This window comes from Temnothorax americanus, unplaced genomic scaffold (assembly GCF_048541705.1).
Source record: "Temnothorax americanus isolate GAGA-0224 unplaced genomic scaffold, ASM4854170v1 Scaffold33, whole genome shotgun sequence".
In the NCBI taxonomy this organism is placed as follows: domain Eukaryota; kingdom Metazoa; phylum Arthropoda; class Insecta; order Hymenoptera; family Formicidae; genus Temnothorax; species Temnothorax americanus.
This window is the reverse complement of record NW_027509475.1, coordinates 587,585-609,940: the sequence shown is the minus strand read 5'-3', so window position 1 is coordinate 609,940 and position 22,356 is coordinate 587,585. Positions and strand designations below refer to the sequence as shown.

Genomic DNA, 22,356 nt, shown 5'->3' with positions numbered 1-22,356 from the left:
TAAAAAGGGATAGATGCATTCTTGAAAAATTTGTTTGACAACGTCTTATGGCAGGATAGACTTTGTCAGATTCTCAGGCAGTTGATCGTATAATTTTTCCCAGAAATTAACTGAAGCTTAAGAAACCTTGAAGCCGCTTTAATTGAGTTTAACTCTTTTAATCAGTTATTGTTTACTTCTGAAAGGTTTAACTCTTAATATCGTAAATGACATAATAGAAAATCATCATGGTTCATACAGAATTCTTTTAACCCTCTGTCTGTACGGTTTTTTTTTGCACCCTTGGAGTATACATAGGTCTGTCATATTTGACGCTATTTTTCCCTATTTTAAAGTATTTTAAAAAATCTGAAAAAATTTACAAAACGGCTGCCTAACATTGTAATTGACGATTTTATAGTAATTCTGATGAACATCGTTTATTTAATATTTTCTAGCAGACTTGCGAGTTACGAGCAGATATCATTTTGGCTCGGACATTTTGGACCCACATATACAGACGGAGGATTTGAATCTGAATGCATGAAATTTTTGCACTGTTGTCAATCTCCTTAGTTCAGACATGCTGGGCTTGAATGAGCCTCAATCGCTTATTATCAACTGATCGGAGATGAGGAGATGACAATATCTGCCTGCGTCGGCGTGTAGGTAGTTAATAAGAAACGCGTATATGAGGCGTACGGGAGCAGCGGAATGAAGTGCGCGTCGCGTCGCGTCCTAGCTTGCGTATAAATAAGGACAGGCTAAGCCCCGTTCTGGCCTGTAATTACGACGGAACTAAGCCGGGTATTCCGTGGATCGGTGATCCTTCGTGCCTGGCGCGACGCCTAGGATCTCCGCTTGGCCGAAACCAATTTGGAATTAATGTAACGTCCTGTGGAATTAACGTGGTGGAGTCCCGCCGAACGGAAACGGTCCCGATCCTTGACGTAAAAACTTTATATATCGTAGAAAAATTTTCGCAAGAGCCAATGCATCGATAAAAAGTCGAGATTTATTTTTTACTCCGCGGTCTCATACGCCAACACGACTGTTCTGCATCTAGAATTTTTTTTTTTTTATAACTCTTTGTACGATGCGGTTTTTATAGGTATACGATTTTTTTTATAGAATATTTTTCTATAGAATATTACCTATCTCCTTATGATATCTCTAGAATAGACGCAAAATTACTATCTTCTCGTCGGTTTTAAAAAGGCATCGGTAAATATTAGCAGCAAAATAACACCGAACCTAAATTGCAATCAAAGCGATATAACGTGTTACTGTCAATATTATATTGCTGTATTTTACAATGTGTCTTTGCTGATTAAAGCTGATGATGAGTTTTATTGTTAAAAAATATATAAATCGAGAGGGTGAGCTATATCTTGCTGCTAACAAATGTGAATCACGTCATTGACCCGGTTTACTGCACAGAATTGTGTACGCGAGCAGCAGGATACGTAGATTATTACCACGGGATTAGGTCCTGGACGGGGATACATTAAACGAAAGACAACATCAAGGGGCCATAAGTACATCGACGTTATACCAACGTTTAACGTTCAACGGCTCGCGTTTCGCAGTTTGTCTAAAACACGTTACACATTGCGGAAAATAGTGTAGATATAACAGCGATATTATTTTGCTTTGGCAATTTTGATTTCTTAATTTTTTACGCTTTAAAGTAAAGTACTAGTAATGCCTATAAGTCAACCCATCGTCGCTGGTGATATAAATTATACCATTTTTGTTGTAACGACGGATGATTGATCGTCTTATGAAATTTAATGAAGGAATTGTTAAAAATATAAGATTCTTTTTAGCAGTGTAGTCAAAGTATAAGAGATTGATTAAAAGAGCAACTTAAAGAGACTAACTTGCCAAAATAATCGAGCTATACTTAAGACGTTACCAATAATATTTTTTATATCATTGGTATTTGGTGGAAAGAATCTCAATTTATTTATCAAACACCAAATCTTCTGAGCGACTTCGTCTAATTAAAGATAAATAATCGAGAAATGCCTCGTCGTCCTAATATTCTCTCGGTAAATGGAATTTGTTAAAAAAAGAAGCTGTGAGGTAACAAAAGGGAATTACGAAGTGTATACTTTAAGGTCGAATAGATACTACAGAAGGATGCGAGCAATTACAGAAGTATTTGTAAGTGCAGCGCTTCCAGACAAAGGGTAACGAGAATGGCGTTAAACGGATCCAATCTGTTCTTCGTTAATTTCCGTCTTGTTAATCATTATCAGAATGAAAGGCCCTCGGAAAAGGTGTATGGATACCCGGCTGTTGACCAGCCGCAGCCGCTGTATATTAAAGCGTCGTGAACATCAAACGACCACTATTAGGCTCGGCCAGACAGCCGAATAAGACGTCACGAATTAAAGCCATATCGCGGTAGTACGAGAGGGTTTCTCGTTTCTCTCTCTTGCGTGGCATTAGGCTACTATTGTTTCACCGAGGACGACAACGACCGTCTTTCACGAGACCAATATAAGATACACATATTTAAGTGGCCATCAGAATGTTGCATTCATATTATTCTTTTGGCTATTCTTTTTAATAAAACGATTTAGAAAATCTTATTTTCCTGAAAGGACAGAATTTTGCAAGTATCTGGTAGTATTTAATTAAAGCAATACTAAGAATATTGGAACTGTCTAAATGATATTTGAAGCTTATTTATTAATTGTTATTTCACGTGTTCGTTATATAGTATGATCTTTTACATCAATGTTTCTTTAAATTATAAAATATCGAATACGCGCAAAACACTTTTCACAAGAATATCATCAACAAGAGCGATAAACGAAACTAAGAGCGTCATAGTAATAATAAAACATTGCGCGTCTCACAACGTAAGAAAGATAAAGCGACGGGTATAATTAAACGGACACGCGGGACTCCCAATTAAAGTCTCGTTCCAAATTCGATGTTCGAAGTACCTCTGTCGTAGGCGAGGAGTCACAGCGCGAGGCGATGGGGCGGCGCAGGGTGGCAGAAAGATTTAATTCGTTTTCGATTTAATTCGCCGCGAGGCAAACTATTGTTTCGGCCGATCCGCGCGACAGAACGCGCGAGCGCGCGTGCGCGCTCGGAACCGACGACCGATGAAAATGAAATTAGGAATGAACGAAAAGAGGGAAAAAAAGAGGATACGCGCGAGCCATAACGCGCAAGAGAAGGTTGCAGGAAAAAGAAAGAGAGACAGAATAACGGCGGAGGATAAAAGAGACGGAAAGAGAGAGAAAACAAGAGACAGAGAGAGTGGATGAGTGTGAGAGAGAGAGGGGGGGGGAGTCGATGTACCAACCCCCTTATCCGATAGACCGACACGTACTAAACCCTTTCCCCCCCGTTGACAGTTTACTCGCGGTTCGCTTGTCATCGGCAAAGATACAAAGATAATTGGTCATTGGGGTATGCCATCGCGCGGGGCGAAGCGAGATAGACGAAACCAAGTACTTTGAAGAGGGCAGGCACTTTGAGCAGATTTGCTTTGGCCGTTGTTTCGGGCTGGTATTTTAGTTTAGATCAAAAGACTGACGCCACTGACCAATTCAGCCGTATCTAAGCTGTCGCCCCTCCGTCGGCATCCTTTCTCGTTCTCTCTGTCTCGCCGCTCGTCGTGTGTCGTGTGTGTCTCGCGTTGTTATACAACGCGGGTCCCTGTCCTCCTCTCTCTCAAGTTCGCCGCCTTTCCCTTTTAACGGTAGATTCTTTGACGGTCTGCTTGTCTTACGCGAGACTTAATTATGATTAGCGATATTTAGCATCTAGTTTTCGAGCCAAATAAAATTTAAATATTTATTTTATATTAATGCACAGAGCGCGTATATAACATTTTTTGATTGTGTATTTGCTAGATGCAATGTATCGTTAATAATTCAAGAAGAGAGTACTATTTGATACACTAACTGTCGAAATCTGCTGAGTCGGTCGGTCGATTTTGGGTGATCATAACAATTCCTTAATGTTTTTTTAAATCTTTTTCTGTATCGTAAGTTTTTGGTTAAAATTATCAGGCATTTTGTTCGAACAACATCAAATATGGAAAAGTTATACCGAAAAGTTTCTACATAATATATTAAATAGTGGATATGAATCGTGATACCGCGACGCAAATTTAACTATGCTAAATATATGTATAGTATAAATGCATGAGATCGGAAATATCAGCATTCATATTCTTCGAGAGATTGTTTAAAAACTTCAAGACCGAAGCGCTCCTATTCTCAACGCAAATTTTATTTTTTTTTCCGTAGAGACAATCTTACAAGTCTCCCGAACTCTCGAACGCAACGCGATGGCGAGGAAAAAGAAAACGGCGAGACAGAGAGAGCTCTGACAAGCTGGAAGCGATAGAATTGAAGTTCACACGGCAGGTGGCATAATGGGCATGCACGGTACGCGTGATTTGCATACCAATGGTGAGTAATATAAATTACACGTAATTACTTGGGCATTCGGGAGAGCCGCTAATTTTATTCCGCCCTAATTTCCATTCGCGATTGCTGCGAGATCTGTATATATGTAATAACGACAAGGTAGGTTCAGCCATGAACTTATTTAAATTACGCGAGCTCGATTTTACGCCGTTTGATTGGCGGCTGCACTCGCGGAATTCTATGTGAACGCTTGATAATTCGCCGTTTAAGCGCCGTAAACTCCTCGATACACGATGGCGTCGGGAAGCGAGTTCCGAAAAGTCCAATTTTACATCATGTACCCTCCAGTGTTACCTGGTAGAATATCGTCTTGCGAAAGCGCGCGACTCGCAGGATAAGGCGCGCTCGTAAAATTGGACGGCGCCGTTATTCCGCCCTTTTCCAATTAAAAAAGTTAACCGCGCCGTGCCATTAGAATTGTATCGCGAGACGTGTACACGGTTATCAGGGACGAGCGCGCGATACTTGTAGGAATCGGCGACGCCCTCCGGTACGTTACTGTTAAGCGTTTTGCTGCCCACTTTTTTTCCCCTCGACGTTGAACGATACGGACGGTGCCGTCTCGTGGCGTTTAATTTTCCAAGTTTTTCCTCGAAATGGGTCTTGGAAGTTGCTCAGTTTCGCGAGAGAGGAAGGAGATGAGGAAAGGAAAAAGAAGGAAGTGGATGAGGCGTAGGAAGAGGTGCTAACTTCGACGCCTCGCGATCCTTTTTAATGTTTATAGTTTCGAGACGCGCTCCTCCCCTTCCCTCAGCGCACGCCGTAAACATGGTTGCAACGGTTGCAACTACACGGCGCGGAAGCTCGCGCCTTGCACGGCTCGGCGCGGAGATGATAATTAGAGAAATATCGTTTAATAAAGTTCAACCACTCGAGCGCCGAAAGCTCGGGCTCTACCGCTCTCTCGCGAGAGATTCGCGGCGCGCGGCTATGCGATGGAAAGCGAGTATACGATCGCGAAACTTGGCTAATTGTTTGCCAACGAGGTCGGCCATGGCTGCCGACGCCTTCCTGCAGGTGGAACACGATAGTCGCGGATATCTTTGCGGATCAGCGGGATGTTGGATACGCAATCGCGTACACGAGCGTTTCGCAATAAAGGTTTGTGCGATATTAACGATTTTGAAAAGGCGCTGAAAAATAGATCGAAGAAAATGGTCTGAGATAAATAATCTGAGCGACAAGTATCTACTGACATTTTTCTTTAACTTTTCTGATTTATTAAAAGAAGGAATACAATCAATATATATAGTTATCTCTCAATTTTTAACGCTTACGACGATTGTATATGGCCTATCCTATTATTTTCGGGTGATAAATCGATCATTGGTATACGGCACGTGTCCGGTGGACACGTAATCGAGCGGCGGTGAAACCGACCATCATTTTATCCCGAAAATTTCGCAAAGGTTGTTTGGCATCGAGGCGATGGCACAAGGGGTGAATCCGGCCGACACTGATTTAGGAGCTATAAGTCAGCACCGACGCGCAATTACCCCCCTTCGCCTGTCAGAGAGCCGATTCGAGCACGGCTTTCGCCGCGGGATGCTTACCCTGATCCGACCCCACGGGCTTATAGCTTTTGAAAATGGCGAAAAATGTGAGCCGGGGGGTCGCCGTTCGCCGGGCGACCTAGGCTTCTCTCACCCGTCTAAATGCAAACGTTATCATCGCGACAATTTTGTTGTCGCTCGTTAACCGTGCGCCACGACGAGTAATCGATCGCCGAGGATGCATGTGAAATTCGAGAAAGGAGACTGCATCGACGGCCGATAGATAGCTCGGGATAGAAGGAGAAAAATGAAATTTTCCGATGCACTAGAGACTCGCCGTGGAACCAATTTCTGCGAGGTGAAGTTCCATTTTGCTGTACGCGTCAGTTTTGCAGCAGAATGATGCGGCTTTAAGCAACATATATATATATATATATATATATATATATATATATATGTAATGGCAGCGTTATTATTTTTGCTGCGAAGAAATACGTAATTTTCACGTTACATTTAACACTCTTGAATTTTTTGTGCACATATTTAAAATCGATTACTCTATATAATGCTTAAGCCAAATTAAGTATTGCTTCCTCATAGAGGAAGCTTTGTAATGGTGAAAAAATTTTTTTTCCAGATTTTGATGGAAATAGGTTTAGAATGTTCTAAAATGTCGAAAAATCATATTAGTAAAAAATGTCCGGAAGTATGTATGTATGTGTGTGTGTGTGTGTGTGTGTACGGATTTTTGTACACGCATCTACTTCTACAATTTTTTAGATACCAGTTTGAATTTTTGCACACAAATAGAGTATCATAGAAAGTATGTCCTCCTCAAATTTTATTGAAATCGGTCTACCGGTATAGATTTTATGCAGATTTTCCTTTTTTTGAAAAATGTGTTTTACGCTGCCGCTTTCTCAATATTTGAGATAGCGATTTATTTTTAATTTTATTATATTTTCCAGTTTTTTTTCTACCCCTATTTCATATATAATTCATTAAAATTTGATTGATCAGATCTCGTATTACACACATTTGAAATTTCGAAGAATTCGTACATACATAGAAGCTTTATAAAACTTGATCTGATCAACCAAATTTTAACCAATTATATATGAAATAGGGGTAGAAAAAAGACTGGAAAATATAATAGAATTAAAAATAAATCGCTATCTCAAATATTTATAATATCGGGCTGATTTTTTTTATCGATAAAGTATTGTTTTAGTTTTTAAGTGGACAAGTATTTTTAGTATTTTTTAGTGAATGTATATAATTATTTACGCAGTCCCCAAAAGAGTTAAGTGTGAAATCAGAACCTTTGCTAACAAAGCTTCCTCTATGAGGAAGCCAAAACAAATAAATACTGATAATTATACCTCGAATAAAATAAAAACTTGCACACTTAGGAACTATGAGGAAGCAATGTGCAAGTTTCTACTTGCACAATTAAAAACTACGAGGAAACAATGTGCAAGTTTCTACTTGTTTCTTCGTATTAAGATAGATAGCGGTTTCGTGTATACGTTAGAAATAATGTATTTGACTATTACTGCTACATTATTAAAATATTATGTTTTTAAACCACATGGTTCTGTGGGAATGTAATACACAAGGTGTCAATTTGCTGAATTAGTTATCGATCAGTTCTGTATTAACCTTTGACTAGAACAAGTCTATTTTTATATCAATCTAATCATCAAAATATAAATCGTATATAACACTCTGTACTTTTCTTTTTAAATCTTCATCATTTTTCTTTATATCTCAAACTTGTCGTTTGGTATAGTGGCATTTTTCTCAAACAAATTTAAATCTTCTAAACTTATTCTCGCCAAAAATGATCGCATATCACAAAGTATTAAATTAAATTAGATTTTCTCTTTAAATTAGATTTTCTGATTCTCTTCTCTACTCCCGCGTCGCAATATTTAATGAAGAAATCGGATACACGTTGCAAATTTGACTTTGATAACCATTATCGCGGTGACGGGTTCGGTCGATGTGATGCGTCGAGCAGGACGAGCTCATTCTGAATTCGGTCGAATAAGAGCTCGGGGTACCTGCGAACGTCTCGGGTGCATGGTAGACGGCCGCGCAAAGTAAAGGCTTTGACCAAGACTCGGTATGTAAATACACTTTGCGGCCGTCTCTGCGATGACGCCGGGCCGCGCTATCGCTCCTGCAGCGGTGCCAGTTCCCTATGGATTCCCCGTAACACCCGCATTCCAATACGAAACAGTCGGAGAACCTACCTCGCGGAGGCCTGGAAGGATCGAACAGAGAGCCAGGACCGTGCGCTACGTTATCCGGCTTTTCTACGACTGGGATAACTGAGACGCTTGCGGTGACTCACATGACACGATATTACAATGTAATCCGGCTCTACGGAGCCAAGTTTATTTATAAATCGACCTACTATTTTACCGAGACTCATACGCCAGAAAAAAATGATGATAATTATTTATAACAAAAGAAACATTATAGAATTAGCTAAAACATCTTAAGTTAACAAAGCTATTTTATTAATAATGATATCATTAAATCATTTGCTGGAGAATCTGGAGATGCTACTTCAATCTCTGATTGTTACAAGCCCTCCATAATACAACGCAAGCAGTTACAAAATAAGCTTTTTGTTTTACAGAGAACTGAACATTCGTAAGTAATCAACAAATTAGTCTGATGATATTTGAAATATTTGTCAACGCTGGCAATTTTAATTCTACTGCAACTAGATCACAGGTTTGCATCGAGAGTCTCGCATATACTTAGCAGACTTCGCGGGCTCTTGTAACCGCTTGCCTATAGAGAAGTAATCACGGGGGAAGTTTAATTGGGACTTCGTTCGTAATAAGTTTTTGAAGAGTATTCGACGGTACATGGTGAAGCCTTCGTGCTTCAGACTACCCCTCCGATTGCCCGCCCGCTTTTTGAATTCACAATCGATAATTCGGTGCAGCGTAATATCCGCCCTAGAGGCGACCGGGTAATTCGCTCGGTCGTCTCGCAATTCCATTTACACGACGGCTTAACCCAAGGTTAATTCGATAGTAACATTAATCGTCGCGCCAACAACGATCGCTCTAACTAAACTGAAATTTTAGCAAATCGCGATGTGCGCACAGATAACCGAATCATCTTCGTTCGAGTTTAAATGGAATTGTTTTCAAATTTTTATTCATTAATCACCGAAATGATTAATATGAAAAATTAAATACTTGTCGAAGGAAATTGTATAGGATCCAACAAAATACCGGTTCAGAAAAAAGTTTGTTCCAAGTTGTTCGACAGATCGGTATAGTTGATAGAGACCGCGTTAATCTTACGCTTGTAAACTGTAATAAGGAAATAGATGAAAATGCAAACGTGATTTAAACATCTTAAAAGCCATTGTTTATACTTGTACGTCGATACTTGCGAGACATTGAGCGACGTCGGTGCTTATAGTCATGCTGCAAAGACTATGGAGTAACGAAAGAGCTAAATCCTATATCGAGGGTCTGGTTAAATTAGCTGGAAAACTGGAGAAACCATTTTTTTACGCTTTTTCCCCCTCGCGCCTTTCCTTCTCATATTTCAGTCTAATTGCTCTGCTTACGTTGGAACGGATGAAGCTCCTCCGGGTCACGTGTCCTCGCTGTCGCACTCGAATCGCTTCGCCGTAAAGTTTCCGCTGTGCGTCTCGTCGCGCTTAACAGACGGAGAAACGTGCATTTGCGGTGCTGCGGCTTGCAAGACTTTAATGTCCATTCTCTCGCACACACTCGTGGAACGGCTCACTGCCTCCTCGTTGCAGCGCGCCGCTGGCGCTGCTTCGGTCATTGAGATTATGCATCTGTACCGAACCGTAGAAAGGATGCGGGAAAGGGTATAGAAATTACATTGTCGGCCACGTTGCATTAGCGAGGTACGAACATCACATTGCGAAATCGATTTCAAGCTTCTCTACGCGCAATTAACGTTTGTCTAATTAAATTATCGAACATTTATCGCGATTAAAGACACACGTGCACAAATCTGGAAACGTATCGGTTCACAAGACACTCGGAGCTGATGGCTAAAATTAACGATTCAAATTCTTCACTTTGCCGAGTCGCCCGGATTCTTCCCATTTGGAAATGCGGTTCGGAATTTTGATCGTTTGTTTGCACTGTGCTTATACTGGAACCTCACCGGGTCAAAGAACATCGATAGACTGTTGCGCGGTGAGTCGCGTGTAGCTGCCATCGGCACAGAATAGTTTTAACAATAATAATACGTGACGCACGAGCGAAACAGAAGAATCGCGCGTTTCGTCGCGCCGCTCGGTTGATGTAACGATGTCGGGGGCAACCGTGACGGGCGCGGCCTTCCGGATGCGACCGGATGTTGAGAGCGTAGTCCATTACGAGCGGTAATCCTCCGCACGAAATCGCATCGCGTCACGTCGCGTAGAGTTCTCCGAATTCGACGGAAAATCACGGGCCAGCGTCGCATCGTGCTGCTTTTTCTCTTGCGACGACAAAATTCCTTGACATATTTGATAATCGATTCAGCGAGTGAATAATAACAGCGGGACAATTATGTCATTAAGGCCCAGTTTCACGAGTGTCGGTTAACTTTTAATCTTAGATTAACTCACTCTTCGTCTCTTTCTAATGTAATTGGTATAATAATCTTGGTTTAACTTACTGTCATCTTTTCCTAGTTCTAAGAGTTAGAAAAAGATACTTAGTAAGTTAAACCGCGATTAAAGTTAATCTACATTCATTGGTAGAAATGGGCATAAGGGGTTAAAAGTTAACCGACACTTGAGTGAAACTGGGCCTAAGAAGCCTCAATCAATGGCGGTCTTTTGAAAATCGCAGCAAGTTTTGAGAAATATATGTAACGATATGCATGAAGCGTGTTTATTTAATGAATGAAAGGTCTGAAAAATTGCGAGTTTCATTTATCTTGTACATACCACTTACTTGTTACCTGCTTACTTCGCACAGATTTCATCTATCTTCTGCTTAATTTACGGTTTACGCGTTCTTACGGGATCATCTACTATACGTCTTAACGATCCTATCAAGCGTAGCGTCCAGATAAAAAAAATCGCAATCTTGCCATCGAGACCTAGATGCCTCGGAAAACTCGATTAGATCTTATACATCGCGTTTTTGGACGGATACGAGAAGCAAATTTAAAGTTTTAATTAGGAATGTACAGAAGCAGAAAAAAAGGCAGAGCGGTGTCGCAGAAACCGCGGGCATTGCGGTTTCAATTTAATTATATAGCTTCTATGGATTTTATCGCGCATTCATTCGTTACTCCACTGTCGCGGTTGTACGTTGACGTAGGTTGACGACGCACACATTGCACCATCGCGAAACTTTATGACAATAGATCGAACGAGCACGAATGGCCGGCAGGAAGCTGCTTCTCGTTCGATTTGAGTGAATGGGTGTGCGTGCGGCCGTCGTACATTGCACGCAGGTAACGAAGCGAATCGCCCCGCAGCTCCGTATCTATGACGCATAGGTATACGTATATATGTGCGAAGTATCATGGACTCGCTACATTTTCCTTCGCCTCCTGAATTTCCCGAATGCTCTCTCTCTCGTTAATTTCGCGAATAATTTTGCGAAATCTCGCAGTCCACTGATCATCGAAATACTGATTGTATATATATAATATATGGCTAATATTATATATAAAATCACCTCTCTTCTCGCTCTATTCCTCTCTGTCGTTTATTTTAACTCGTGACGTTCGTTAAGATCTAAAACGAAACTTTCGGGACTTTGAGACTCTGAAGTTACAAATCGCGAGTGATAAATGATATTTAGATAAAAATGTCGTACTTTTTGCGATTAATCTCAAACGGATCTCACTCTTCAGCGGAAGTTTATATCGAGCGCTCGTTACGTAAAGATACCCGATATGAAAAATCAAAAGAATTCATGAGATATTCGTGCGCCTGGAAAATTCAAGAATAAAGCGATATACGGCGAAGCGGGTCGCGCCCAGTATTTTTACACGGGAGACATAGGAAAAGCTGGAAAAAAAAGAAAAACAGCGAATCGATCGATTCGATTATTCGTGCGCGCTTAGGATTCTCTCGGTATCGAGAGCGGCGTCGCTCGTCCGCTGTCGAATGTGCGACGCTATTGAATAAAGTGACCGAAGTGTCGCTTCCGGTGACGTTTTTTCCCTTTTTTTTCCCAAGGGTGCGCCGCACAATAACGATAACGATGATCACCGAGCGTGCGAGCGGCCGCGTCTTACTTTACATTCACGGTGTATTACGCAATGAAGGCGCGCGCCCGCAGGCGGGGGGAGAATTGCAACGAGGCACGATTCTGTATCGATATTCTCCGATCTCGTAGGTGCACATTTCGCCGTTTCAGTCGACGAATAAGTCAGGTTTAGTTTTTAATTTACATGGGCTTAGTTTTAATTTACAAACGATCGGTAATATTATAGACATAACGGTGATCGAATCCGACAGCAACGACGAAAGACGTGACTCCAGCGAGTCACGGCGCGTGATAAAGTCCACCGATCTAGTTCGTAGTTTGCAATATATATATGCGCGATATGATTTTGCACGCATCGTTGAATTGTGAAACAACGGGGGACTCCGCATTCGTATATCTATGAAACCAGCGCCTGTGTGCGCGCGGTGGACCAATTCAGTTTTGCCTATATAACACTGTCTATCGCGCATTCTATTTCCGCGGCGGATAGTTCGTCAGTTCGACAGAAAAATCGTGAGACTCGATGCGGGGCAAGGTCCGGTGTTCAAAATTGAAGTAATTAAAACCCGGGTACGCGGGGGCCAGGAAAGAGTTGGCTATTGTCAGTCGGGAGCGTGCGCCTTGTTAAATTTCTCGGTCGAGCGGGATCCTTCGTCGCAAGTGGAGCGAAACGGATGGTCAATGGCCAATGATGACTCTAAACTCTCTCTCTCTCTTTCTCTTCGCTCGCTCTCTTCCCTCCGTCGAGCCACCCGCCGGTTCGTACCCGGTCTGCTTCCGATTCCCTTTCTGTCTCCTTTTTAAAAGCTCCTCTTTCCCTCGTTTTCCTTTTTTTCTCGTAAAGTTCGTGACTCACCAGCAGTTATCTCTCGAAAAGGGGTTAAAAAAAAAGAAACAATAAGGGATGTATCTTTCAAGTTCGAGATTTTTCAGCAGTATCCTCGTTAGTATCGGGGTAGACTGAACAGTTTTGTTATTGTGAGCGCAAAATACGCTAATCTGTCTTCAAATCAGTCATTTCTTCCCAGATTTGTTGTCTTCTAAAAAGACTCGTTGTCAAAATTAAATATATTAATTAAATTTATGATTAACATTAACTAGCTATTTCCTTCCTCGATTTGTCGTGAATCTCCACGTAAGTAGTGACTCGATAAAGATTAGATGCGCGATGTTTGAGTGCATTTAAAAAAAAGCAGTTTTTTCTACTTACTTAGAACTTTCTTCTTTCACAGAAAACCGATTGTCTGAGGAGCGTCTGGAAAAAAAAACAGGTCAATCGTGTATTTTTGACATGTCATCTAAAGGCCACCGTGCGTGCAAATATTTAGCGAAACGCGCGAATAATGTTTCACGTTTCGTGCGGCAGCATCGCGCCGGGATGCGGCGTACGTGTGCAAGAGAAAAAAAGGTTAAACAAATATTAAAGGCAAACAGAGAAGAACTGGATTCGAAGCGTGTGGCGAACCCGTTCCGGCCGGCGCGTATGGTTCTCTTGAATCTGGACCTTTCCTCTCTTTCTCTCTCTCCTCCTCCTCTTCCTCCTCCTCCCCTCTCCTCTTTCTCTCGCGTTTTCCGATCTGTATTCTCGAGGCAAAAAATCTCCAGCTATGATTTTAGCCACGATGTCACACCCTGACGACTCGTCACCTCGTAATGACTCTTTGCTCGTTGACGCGATATACAATTTGAATCCGCGGTATTCCGCGGAAAAACGAGAAGGATATCATGGCGGGGAGATATGTCGCAACAAGAAAGATGTATCGCAAACGAGAAGAGATTTACTTTCTCTCTTTCTTTTTTTTTACTTCTCGCTGCCGCCGTTTGCGCGGGTCTAAGGCGCGTTTTCTGTCGTAAGCAGAAGCACTGTCAGGACATCCGGCGTCCGTGATACGTTTCCAATATTTCATCGGCTCGTTTGCGTTATTTCGCTAGACAACTCGTCGATGCGAGATCGTCGGCTATATAGCTCAGCTTCAGGTATCCATCCTTTTTATTCCCCATTGTCACTTTATTTCTTTTTTCTTTTTTACAAGATCACTTTACATTATTACCTATATGTTTGCAATACGGCGTTCGGCTCGTTAATCGAAATCGAGAAGTATCGAAAAAATGTCAAACGCCTTTCACACGCGCGGTACAACACTTGTTTCCAACTTGAAGAGAAACATGCGTTTTGCCGATTGTCTCTTGCATATATCGATAAGAGATCGTTAATGAATGGAAATGGGATTATTAACATTACAGTTATTACGTGCACGTATTTAATGGAGTTCAATGCAATGAGACTTGAGTGATCGATAATTGATGCGAAATACAGTATTAGTCGGTGCGCCGCGTTGCCAATGAATTAATTTGTCGCGTGTATGTGCGCGTGTACGTGCGTACACACGTAGCGCGTGCGAGAGGGGGAGACAGAAATCGGACTGTTAATCCAATCTACACGCCAAATCAGGAATAATGGCCCGGTAACCGTTCGCGCGCCTTTTAATGATCCATACATTTTGATTCGAGGTAGGAGACCCGAGCGAGAAACTTGATTTCTACGTTGCGTCGGGACCGGCGAAACGCGGCGATCATTAGCAGAAAATTAGGTCCTCGTATAATTGAACGTTTGTCGAAATTTCCCCGGGAATTGTTCGCGATTGAAGCGTCCACGGCGGCTACGCGGAGGTTAACCGTTCGCCGCATACAGGAAATGGGCGTTCTGCACCGTGTCATCGTGCGGTCGTATCGGTTACACGAATGTATTTGGCGCCAGAGGGTGCAGGCGCGATGGCGGAACTTTGAGGGCCCTATCGACAAAATCTTTCCACGCATCCGTCTCTCCCGTTTCTGTTAATTATTCGTCGAACGACGAGGCGGCACTTTGAGGACCGCGGACTTTGAAGCCGCCAATCTGCTCGACGTTCATTTCCGGCCCATGTGCCTCGTGGTCGACAACGGCGCGTTTCGCGGGATCGGTGGTCATTGCAATTCTTAACGCATTCGGCAGCGAAATCTGAAAGCGTAATGACGAGATAAAGAAAAACAATTGTTTAGCATTATTTTGCTGAAAAATTATTCAGAGCGAACTTACCTTCGAACGTTCGCCGAACCATTTTGCGAACGCCCTGACGCTCTCGAGATCCGTTATGCCTTCCCAAACCACGTCCATCGTCTCGAGATCCGTCATTACGTTCTCGCAACGGAGCCATCTCTCTCTCACCCGATTTCCGGGCGGCACGAATCGAAGCTCCCAGGGTAACGCGGTGCCAAACGCGATTGTTTTGGCCGGCCTACTCTCGGCTTTGGCATCTCTGATCAGATGCTTCCTGGTCATGGCGAGCTCGCCTGCATCATGACATTGTCTCGCTGCGGCTACTCCGTTAGGCACCATCGGCATTTCCCTCATCGACATCTATCTCAAAAACGCAATCAAATATTTTAATATTTAAATTCTTTACAGTAGTGATTTAATATAAGGACGCTCGCATTAGCATCAAAATTTAAATCGATTATCAATTTAAGTATGTAGAATTACTGTTCCAATTTGAAGCTGCGTATTAAGACAAAAAATCGGCGCGCAGTTTACTGAACTTGGAAAAAAGTATATAATATTCACAAAATTATTATTAGACTAGCAAGATCCAGTCCGGACCGTAAATGGCATTTTTCTCCTTAATTGTACATCATAAACGGTCGAGTTTTATTTATTATTTCGAATATTTGATTTTCTTATCTCCTTTCAGCGCAACATAAAAAAAGTTTCCTTCTTGCTATGAGTTTTTGGTCGTAAACGTACAAATTGCAGAAACGATATTATAATAATTATTTTCTATCGTTAATTTATCGTTGCAAATAGAGCCGATATTTTTTCTTGGAGAGAAAACATTACTTTCTCTTCACAACTTTACGATTCGATTGGTTTTACTCGCGAGACACGAACGCGCAATCAGGTCAGGCTTCATCGCGTTGAAGTTATAATTCAAATCCCGCGTTGTGCGCGGTTCACCGCTTAAAGTGCGTGTTACCGTTGTTACATCATGCATCGCATTACGATGTTATACGCCGTTGCAGAAACTATCGCGTGCGCGGATTTCGCGAGAACGCATTTGCGGGAGCGCGCGATACGCGCTATACGCGTCCCGTGCATTTTGTTTCCATGTATTCTGTACCTCCATCGTCCTGCTGGCGTCGGCCGTAAAGTCAATTTCGAACATATCTCCGAGGACGTCCTCGTCGATGACGCTGTCGGTGCCGCCTAAACCGCGCAGCCATTCGCAGAAGTCACGGCATATCTTGTCCGTAATATTTCTGGCTCTCATCTCAAGAGTGGCCTCGGGATCGTAGCCTTTGAGATCGGCCGCCGTTAAAGGACGCCAAGTGACAACCTGTGACGATCGGCGGGCTTCGGTTTATTAAAGAAACGAGGATATTCCCGTTGCGCTGGAGCTAACGGGAGGATTTCGCGCGAGGTCGATAATATTATTTCCCGTTGTCGTACCTTGCGCCGCGGTTTCCTCAAAAAGAGAGCGTAAGGATTCGATCTGACTTGACCTACTTTATGCTCATCTCCGCTCGTCGAAATGTCTTTGGTCGTCGGGGGATGCACCTGCGGGCGTATATAAAAGCTCAACTAATAACTCTCGAACGGACAAAGCGGACTGTCTCCGAGCAACGATAGAATTCAGGGTATTAAATGAGAGACTTATTTCCATTCTCGACTTATATAAATAATTTCTTTTACATAAAAAATATGTGACGTAGCGAAAATGTAATTTTTAGTAAGGAAATTTAATTAAAATTATAATCATAAACATATACAAGGCTAAAAATTTAAAAGTTATGGTGAAATTCTCCTTAAAAAGAATCTAAATTTATTATAAAATTATATTATCGAATGTCGGATAATTGTAGAATGTACGTACAATCAAATCGAAAGGAATTTCGCCTTCCGTTTCCTCTTCTTCTTCTTCTTCTTGTTCTTCCTCCTCTTCCGTTTCGTAATGCACCGCGGCCTCTTTTCGTACGGCTCTTTTCGGGTACCAGGCCGGCATGCCCAATAATGGGGCGACGAGATTGTAGGAATCGAGCGGCAGGATACGTCTCAACAGACGGGAATTGCAAGCGGGAGGCTGTTTCGTGGAGAAAACAAGGTCAGACGGGAATTTATCAGGGTTGAAATAACGTTCCGAATCCACCAGCAATTTCGTTAATCTCGCGGCTATTTTAGCGCGTTTTTTCGCCTCCGGCGTGCCGGCGTCATGTTGCTTTATCAGCCGCGAGGAGAACTCGTTCGCCAGGCTCTCCAACGTGGTGGTGGCCGACATGTCTCCGCGATTCGCCTTCTCTAAAAATCGCGTGATTTCGGCAACTGTCAACAGCGGTAATTCCGCGCGCCTCTCCGCTTTCACCGAGTCGGAGGAAGTCGACCCTTTCGCGGAATCTATCTCCTCCAAGGGGATTACCTTTCCACGCCCGCCTTCCGCCACCTCGCCTCGAGGAGTCTCGAACGTACGTCTCGCAGAATCCTTCGATAAATCCTCGATGCTCGCGCAACTGTATCCTCTCTTCAGCTCGCCCTTTCGTGCAGATTCTACGATTGGCGATATCAGGTGTTGCTGCGACTTAACTTTCAAGAGGGCTCTCGGGGTCCGCGAAGTCGCATCCTTCTTCCCGTCAGCCTTTTCAGGTTTCGCGGGAACGTCGGTCATCTTCGCCGACGGTCTTTCTTCTCTCTTGGTGGTTTCAGCGGGTTTCACGTCATCGTAATATTCATCGTCGGACTTTTCCTTCGTCAAAGTCACGCTCTCCATGAGAGCGATTCGCGCCTCCATCGTAGTCGGTTTCCTGTGTCTCAGGGCCCGCAGGGGTTCCATGCTGGGTAGCAAGACCGTGGGCAGGTGACAGGGCGCCATGTTTTTGTACTGAGACGGATCGTTGTCCAACGCAAGCGGGGATGACGTTTCGTCGTCGGAGGTGTGCGCTTCCGAAGACGAAATTTTCGATCGTTCGACGTCCGACGACATCGAAATCGAGCTGGAAGTGGCTTTCAAGCTCTTTCGATCTTTGGATAGCAGGCTTTCGGTGGATGTCAATGGTGTTTTATCCTTAGATTGATTTGGATCGAGCTTTATCGAAATATCGGTGTCCTCTTGTTCCATCCGAAGCGACGGGGACGTCGATTTGCTTGACGCGTCCTCAACCGTTTCCGGATACTTCAGAATCCCCTTTCTCCGGGAATATAATATCTTTTGCAATTCCTCGCGAATTTCCGAAAGTCCGCCGGAGCTGGACTCGCTGTCGTCCTTCGCTTCAATTTCCGTTGGGCCGACAGCCTCGGTTTCGCTCGCCTTCCGCAGGAATTTATGCATGCAGGATAAGCACCTGTCGCGGTTCCTGCGTCGAAAGCACGACACCCTCGGAATGGCGTCCAGGAGACTCGCCGAACGGCTTTCCCGGGTCTCGTACTTAGCGAACTTCGTGCTGAAGGCGGACCTCGCCAACGATTTCGCGGGAGCCATGGAGGAATTGCCGGAGTCCGACCTTAACGGCTTATATTTAACGCCCGGCTCTCTGATATTTGTCGCCCACGTTTCTCTCAATCTTCTTTGCATTTCGCGGAAGGAAGGAAGTTCTGGGCTGCGGGTCCTGGATTCAGGACTTTCGCTCTCGGCGACGTCCAACCTGTCTGTACCCACTATCGATCTATCGGTGGAAGCGCGCGATCTCTCCGACGTTTCCTCCCACACTTCGGGCTTAAAATTCAGATTTTTGTTAAGCGTCAGGCGCTTTAGAGCCTTGTACGCGCATCGTTGCGAGTAATTCAAGAATTCCCGCGTTCTATCATCGACCGCCCGCTTCGATTGCATTTGAAGATTGGGCAGCGTATCTTGTCATTCTGATTCATCGATGAGCTTTTCCCGAATTTCAGGAGTCTGTGAATTCGACGACTTATTTGTTACTTCGTCGGATGTCGCTTTAACTTTATCCTGGGGCTGAAACGATTCTGGAAATGACGACACGATTTTTAATCCCTTCGCGATCTCTTTCTCTTTCGTCGATTTTTTGCCGAGAGAAAATTCAAGTTTCGATATATGAACGTCAGATATGAAATTGCGTTGTTTGTCTAGTGTATCATTTTTCCTATCTTTAGATTCGACCTCTGCAATTCCACTCGCGGTTATATCAATAGCATTATCCGGATAATACTTCAACTCTCTTCGTGGAACGGTAACCCTTTTGATCTTCTTGCTCTTGACAGAAGTTATTCCGCTCTTATCTTTATCATATTTAGACGTATCCTTCACATGCGGCAATTTGTGCAACTTTTCTCCCGGCGACGCGCCCGCTCTCGGGTCTTCCGTCAAATACCTCTCGATATCGTCGTCGAAAATTCTCACCGCGGGCTCGTGTCTGTGAAAGGGACACGTCCTCTTTGAGTACACTCTTCCATCTCCCGATCCGTCATGCGGCGTGATAGAATTTTTAGAAGGAACATCAAGGGATTCTTTATACGAGTCTGCGTTTTTGATCGCAGATTTATTCTGAATGGCGAAAAGCGCGCGTTGTTCCTCCGCGCTCGCGACCGCGTCACTCTTCGGCGGTCTCTTCAACGGTGTGGGGGGTGAGATTTTAACTATTGGCTCTCGCGCGTTAGAGAGAACATTTTCGTTGTTCCCTTTTGTGGAAATATCTGATGGTGCTTCGTAGGATTTCGGATCTACGAGAAGTACGTTCTTGTCGAGGCCTTGAGGAGCGGGAGAATCTACGATATCGCGAAGACCCGTTTTAAAATCGCGCAAAATAGGAATGATGGGAAGGTAGGATGATTTTGGAAAAGGCTCTCTTACTCTGATCAACCTTTTTTCTTCTTCATCGCAAAACTTTTTCCAGTACTCCTTCGATTTAGGAAAAGGACGTTCCCAAGGTGATCTGAAGCAAGGTTATATATTGTACATGACAAGAAATTATGTAACTAATTTATAATGGCAATAATTTGGTGGGAAATATGTTTAATACCTATAGATTTACTTTATAAATTTTTTCTAAAGTGAAGTACCTACTGTCTAATGAATGAATGAATTAATTAATATGCTAAATGAATTAGTAAGACATAATTAACGGTAAACATTTATCTGAACGTTTGAAAAATATGTTTATAGTAAACGTACATAATATTGTTATATTAGTTTAGTTTTCGAATTATTCAACATACTTCGTTTCTTCGTAAATACGTAGCTTTTGCATTGAATAACGATGTTTGGGCTGCTTCAGTCTTGATGAATAAGACATTTTGAACAATTCCACAGTATTTTGCACATTTGCGTAATAGATTGACGAGTTTGCTAGACTGATATAATTTTTTTGTTACATTTAATCAAGCCGCGATTGCGTTTCCGGCATCCCGTGATTGCCGATATGGACTACTGAAGGTATTTAATCTCGTTATCGATCAAACAAATTCGGAGCATAGCGCAAATGCCGCAGACGTCAGTCCTATGACGAGCTTCCACGAACCAGGAAGAGATGGTGGTACTTTCCTCTGAAGCTTGTATTGATCGCGTTAACACGTTGCTCGAGTTCTGTACCATCGACTGACGATTCATCGCGTTCCTTTTCGTTCTCTGAACGTTGTGGCCACGTTTCCAACGGCGACCAAATTTGTATCTATCGCGGATAATATCGAAGCGCTAAATATATTTATCTGAAATGGATTCACATGAATTTGCTGGTGTACTCAAAATCTGACGGATGTTCCACAAGATGTCTTCACCATTTAAATTCTGCGCTTTACGCACGTATACGCCTGCAGGGATGACTGATCCGCACAGTCATTACGGCTTAGCAAACTTACGGATTCGAGTTCGCTGCACTGCGGACATTCACATACATTTACATATCATATACACATCCGTGTACTCGCGATTGATACTTCAACAAACGTTTGAAGAAAAACAAGAGCAAGATATAATTTAACCCAGAAAGAGAATACAAAATTTACATCATATTTAATGTAAATAGAACAGAATAGTTAAAATTCATTTTTTACTTATGTCTCTCCAAAAAAGTGTTGCAAATTTAAATATACAGACATGCAATATAGATTTTTTTAATTTTTAATACATATGCAACGATCGCTTTTACTTTTATAATTAATCTCTTTCACAGAATGAGGTTAACAAGAAGGGAAAAATAGAGTGTATTTTTGAAATTTAATGTGCGAGCATTAGTGACGTATTGATTTATTATATAATTTATATCAGATTTACGTCAGACTTCGAGAAGTGTAGAAAACATACAGGTCTTTTCTAGATAAATGTTTAGCGTTCAAGTAATGTCCATGACAAATGCAATTTCGGTTATCTTTGAAAAATAATACCAAAATAGAAAATGTAAGTATGATTTTATAATTTAACAGAGGCGAAAGAGAGAAAGGGAGAGGACAACAAAGAGAATACATTTTACAAAGTAATTATTTTAGAAGCAAAAGAGGCATCTCTTTTCGCGCAACGAGCCGTCGTGTATAGGTTACGCAACTTCGGTATTAACTGCGCCGGCCAATAAGCTGCAGCACAAATTGCGCTCGCTTGTGGCGACTGAGGAAGCTCAGAAACTTCCAATGCGCCTCCTCCCCGTGTGTATTTTGCAATAAATAGACGCATTGCGCAAACAATAAGTTACGTACGTAATTACGTATATAACTTATGCGAGGAGGAGCACACACTAACGTTTCGCACTATGGTACGTTGACCTAACGACGCCGCGACGGGACAAGGTACCCCGGCGCGGCGCCGTGGTCGTTATCTTATTTCCGTTGTCTCAGCTGTCGCCAGTTTTCCGGTCGGGTGCATCTCGCATTCGGCGAAGGAGAGACAATTGGGTGAAAATAATTACTTATCGCCGCTGTATTTTAAATTCGAATCGCTCGCGTTAACTGAATCGAAATTTTGAATAAAACATTTGATCTCTGAAAAATGCATTTAGCGTAGAAAATTAACGTAGGAATAATGAAAAAGTTTTTCTCAAGCATCGTAATTTATTCAGATCTTTTGCTCGCAAATGTGCGAATATGAAAATGTGGGTTATATTTGACAAATTTAAATTAAGTTAATCTATAATAAATTAATTATTCGAGTTTTATAAAATTTTATTTCTGCGTTTGCGAGAAATAAACGCAAATACGCACGGGAATATCGTTATCGAGATCGA

General features: G+C 42.5%; 3 protein-coding genes across 6 annotated transcripts in view; 1 reads left to right on the top strand and 2 right to left on the bottom strand.

Moving 5' to 3' along the window:
- Scgdelta (sarcoglycan delta) overlaps window positions 1-22,356 on the top strand; it is a 305,491-nt gene that overhangs the window by 56,132 nt on the left and 227,003 nt on the right. The window contains exon 2 of one of the 4 annotated variants that reach the window (XM_077413416.1): window positions 4,260-4,424. The exons of the other annotated variants lie outside the window; for them this stretch is intronic. Coding sequence (XP_077269542.1) covers window positions 4,422-4,424 — 3 coding nt within the window. The 5' untranslated portion in view covers window positions 4,260-4,421. The remainder of the gene's footprint in view (window positions 1-4,259; window positions 4,425-22,356) is intronic. 4 annotated transcript variants of the gene reach the window in all.
- Window positions 13,997-19,201, bottom strand: LOC143901378 (uncharacterized). The gene is made up of 5 exons (XM_077413646.1): window positions 17,073-19,201; window positions 16,649-16,756; window positions 16,320-16,535; window positions 15,242-15,562; window positions 13,997-15,163 (listed from the first exon to the last, which is right to left on the bottom strand). The coding sequence occupies exons 1-5, from the start codon at window positions 19,014-19,016 to the stop codon at window positions 15,005-15,007; spliced, it is 2,748 nt and encodes a 915-aa protein (XP_077269772.1). The 5' UTR covers window positions 19,017-19,201; the 3' UTR covers window positions 13,997-15,004.
- Window positions 19,041-20,548, bottom strand: LOC143901334 (uncharacterized). The gene is made up of 2 exons (XM_077413542.1): window positions 20,363-20,548; window positions 19,041-20,079 (listed from the first exon to the last, which is right to left on the bottom strand). Exons 1-2 carry the CDS (start codon window positions 20,437-20,439, stop codon window positions 19,041-19,043), a joined length of 1,116 nt encoding a protein of 371 aa, XP_077269668.1. The 5' UTR covers window positions 20,440-20,548.

Excerpts from the sequence above, each read along its gene's own strand:
- LOC143901378 (XM_077413646.1), bottom strand. The coding sequence starts at position 19,016 with ATGCAATCGAAGCGGGCGGTCGATGATAGAACGCGGGAATTCTTGAAT. Across the intron at positions 16,536-16,648 it reads TGAGGAAACCGCGGCGCAAG|GTTGTCACTTGGCGTCCTTT; the intron begins GTACGACAACGG and ends CGATCGTCACAG. Across the intron at positions 15,164-15,241 it reads GGTTCGGCGAACGTTCGAAG|ATTTCGCTGCCGAATGCGTT; the intron begins GTAAGTTCGCTC and ends TTACGCTTTCAG.
- LOC143901334 (XM_077413542.1), bottom strand. The coding sequence starts at position 20,439 with ATGTCTTATTCATCAAGACTGAAGCAGCCCAAACATCGTTATTCAATG. Across the intron at positions 20,080-20,362 it reads CGTATTTACGAAGAAACGAA|ATCACCTTGGGAACGTCCTT; the intron begins GTATGTTGAATA and ends ACCTTGCTTCAG.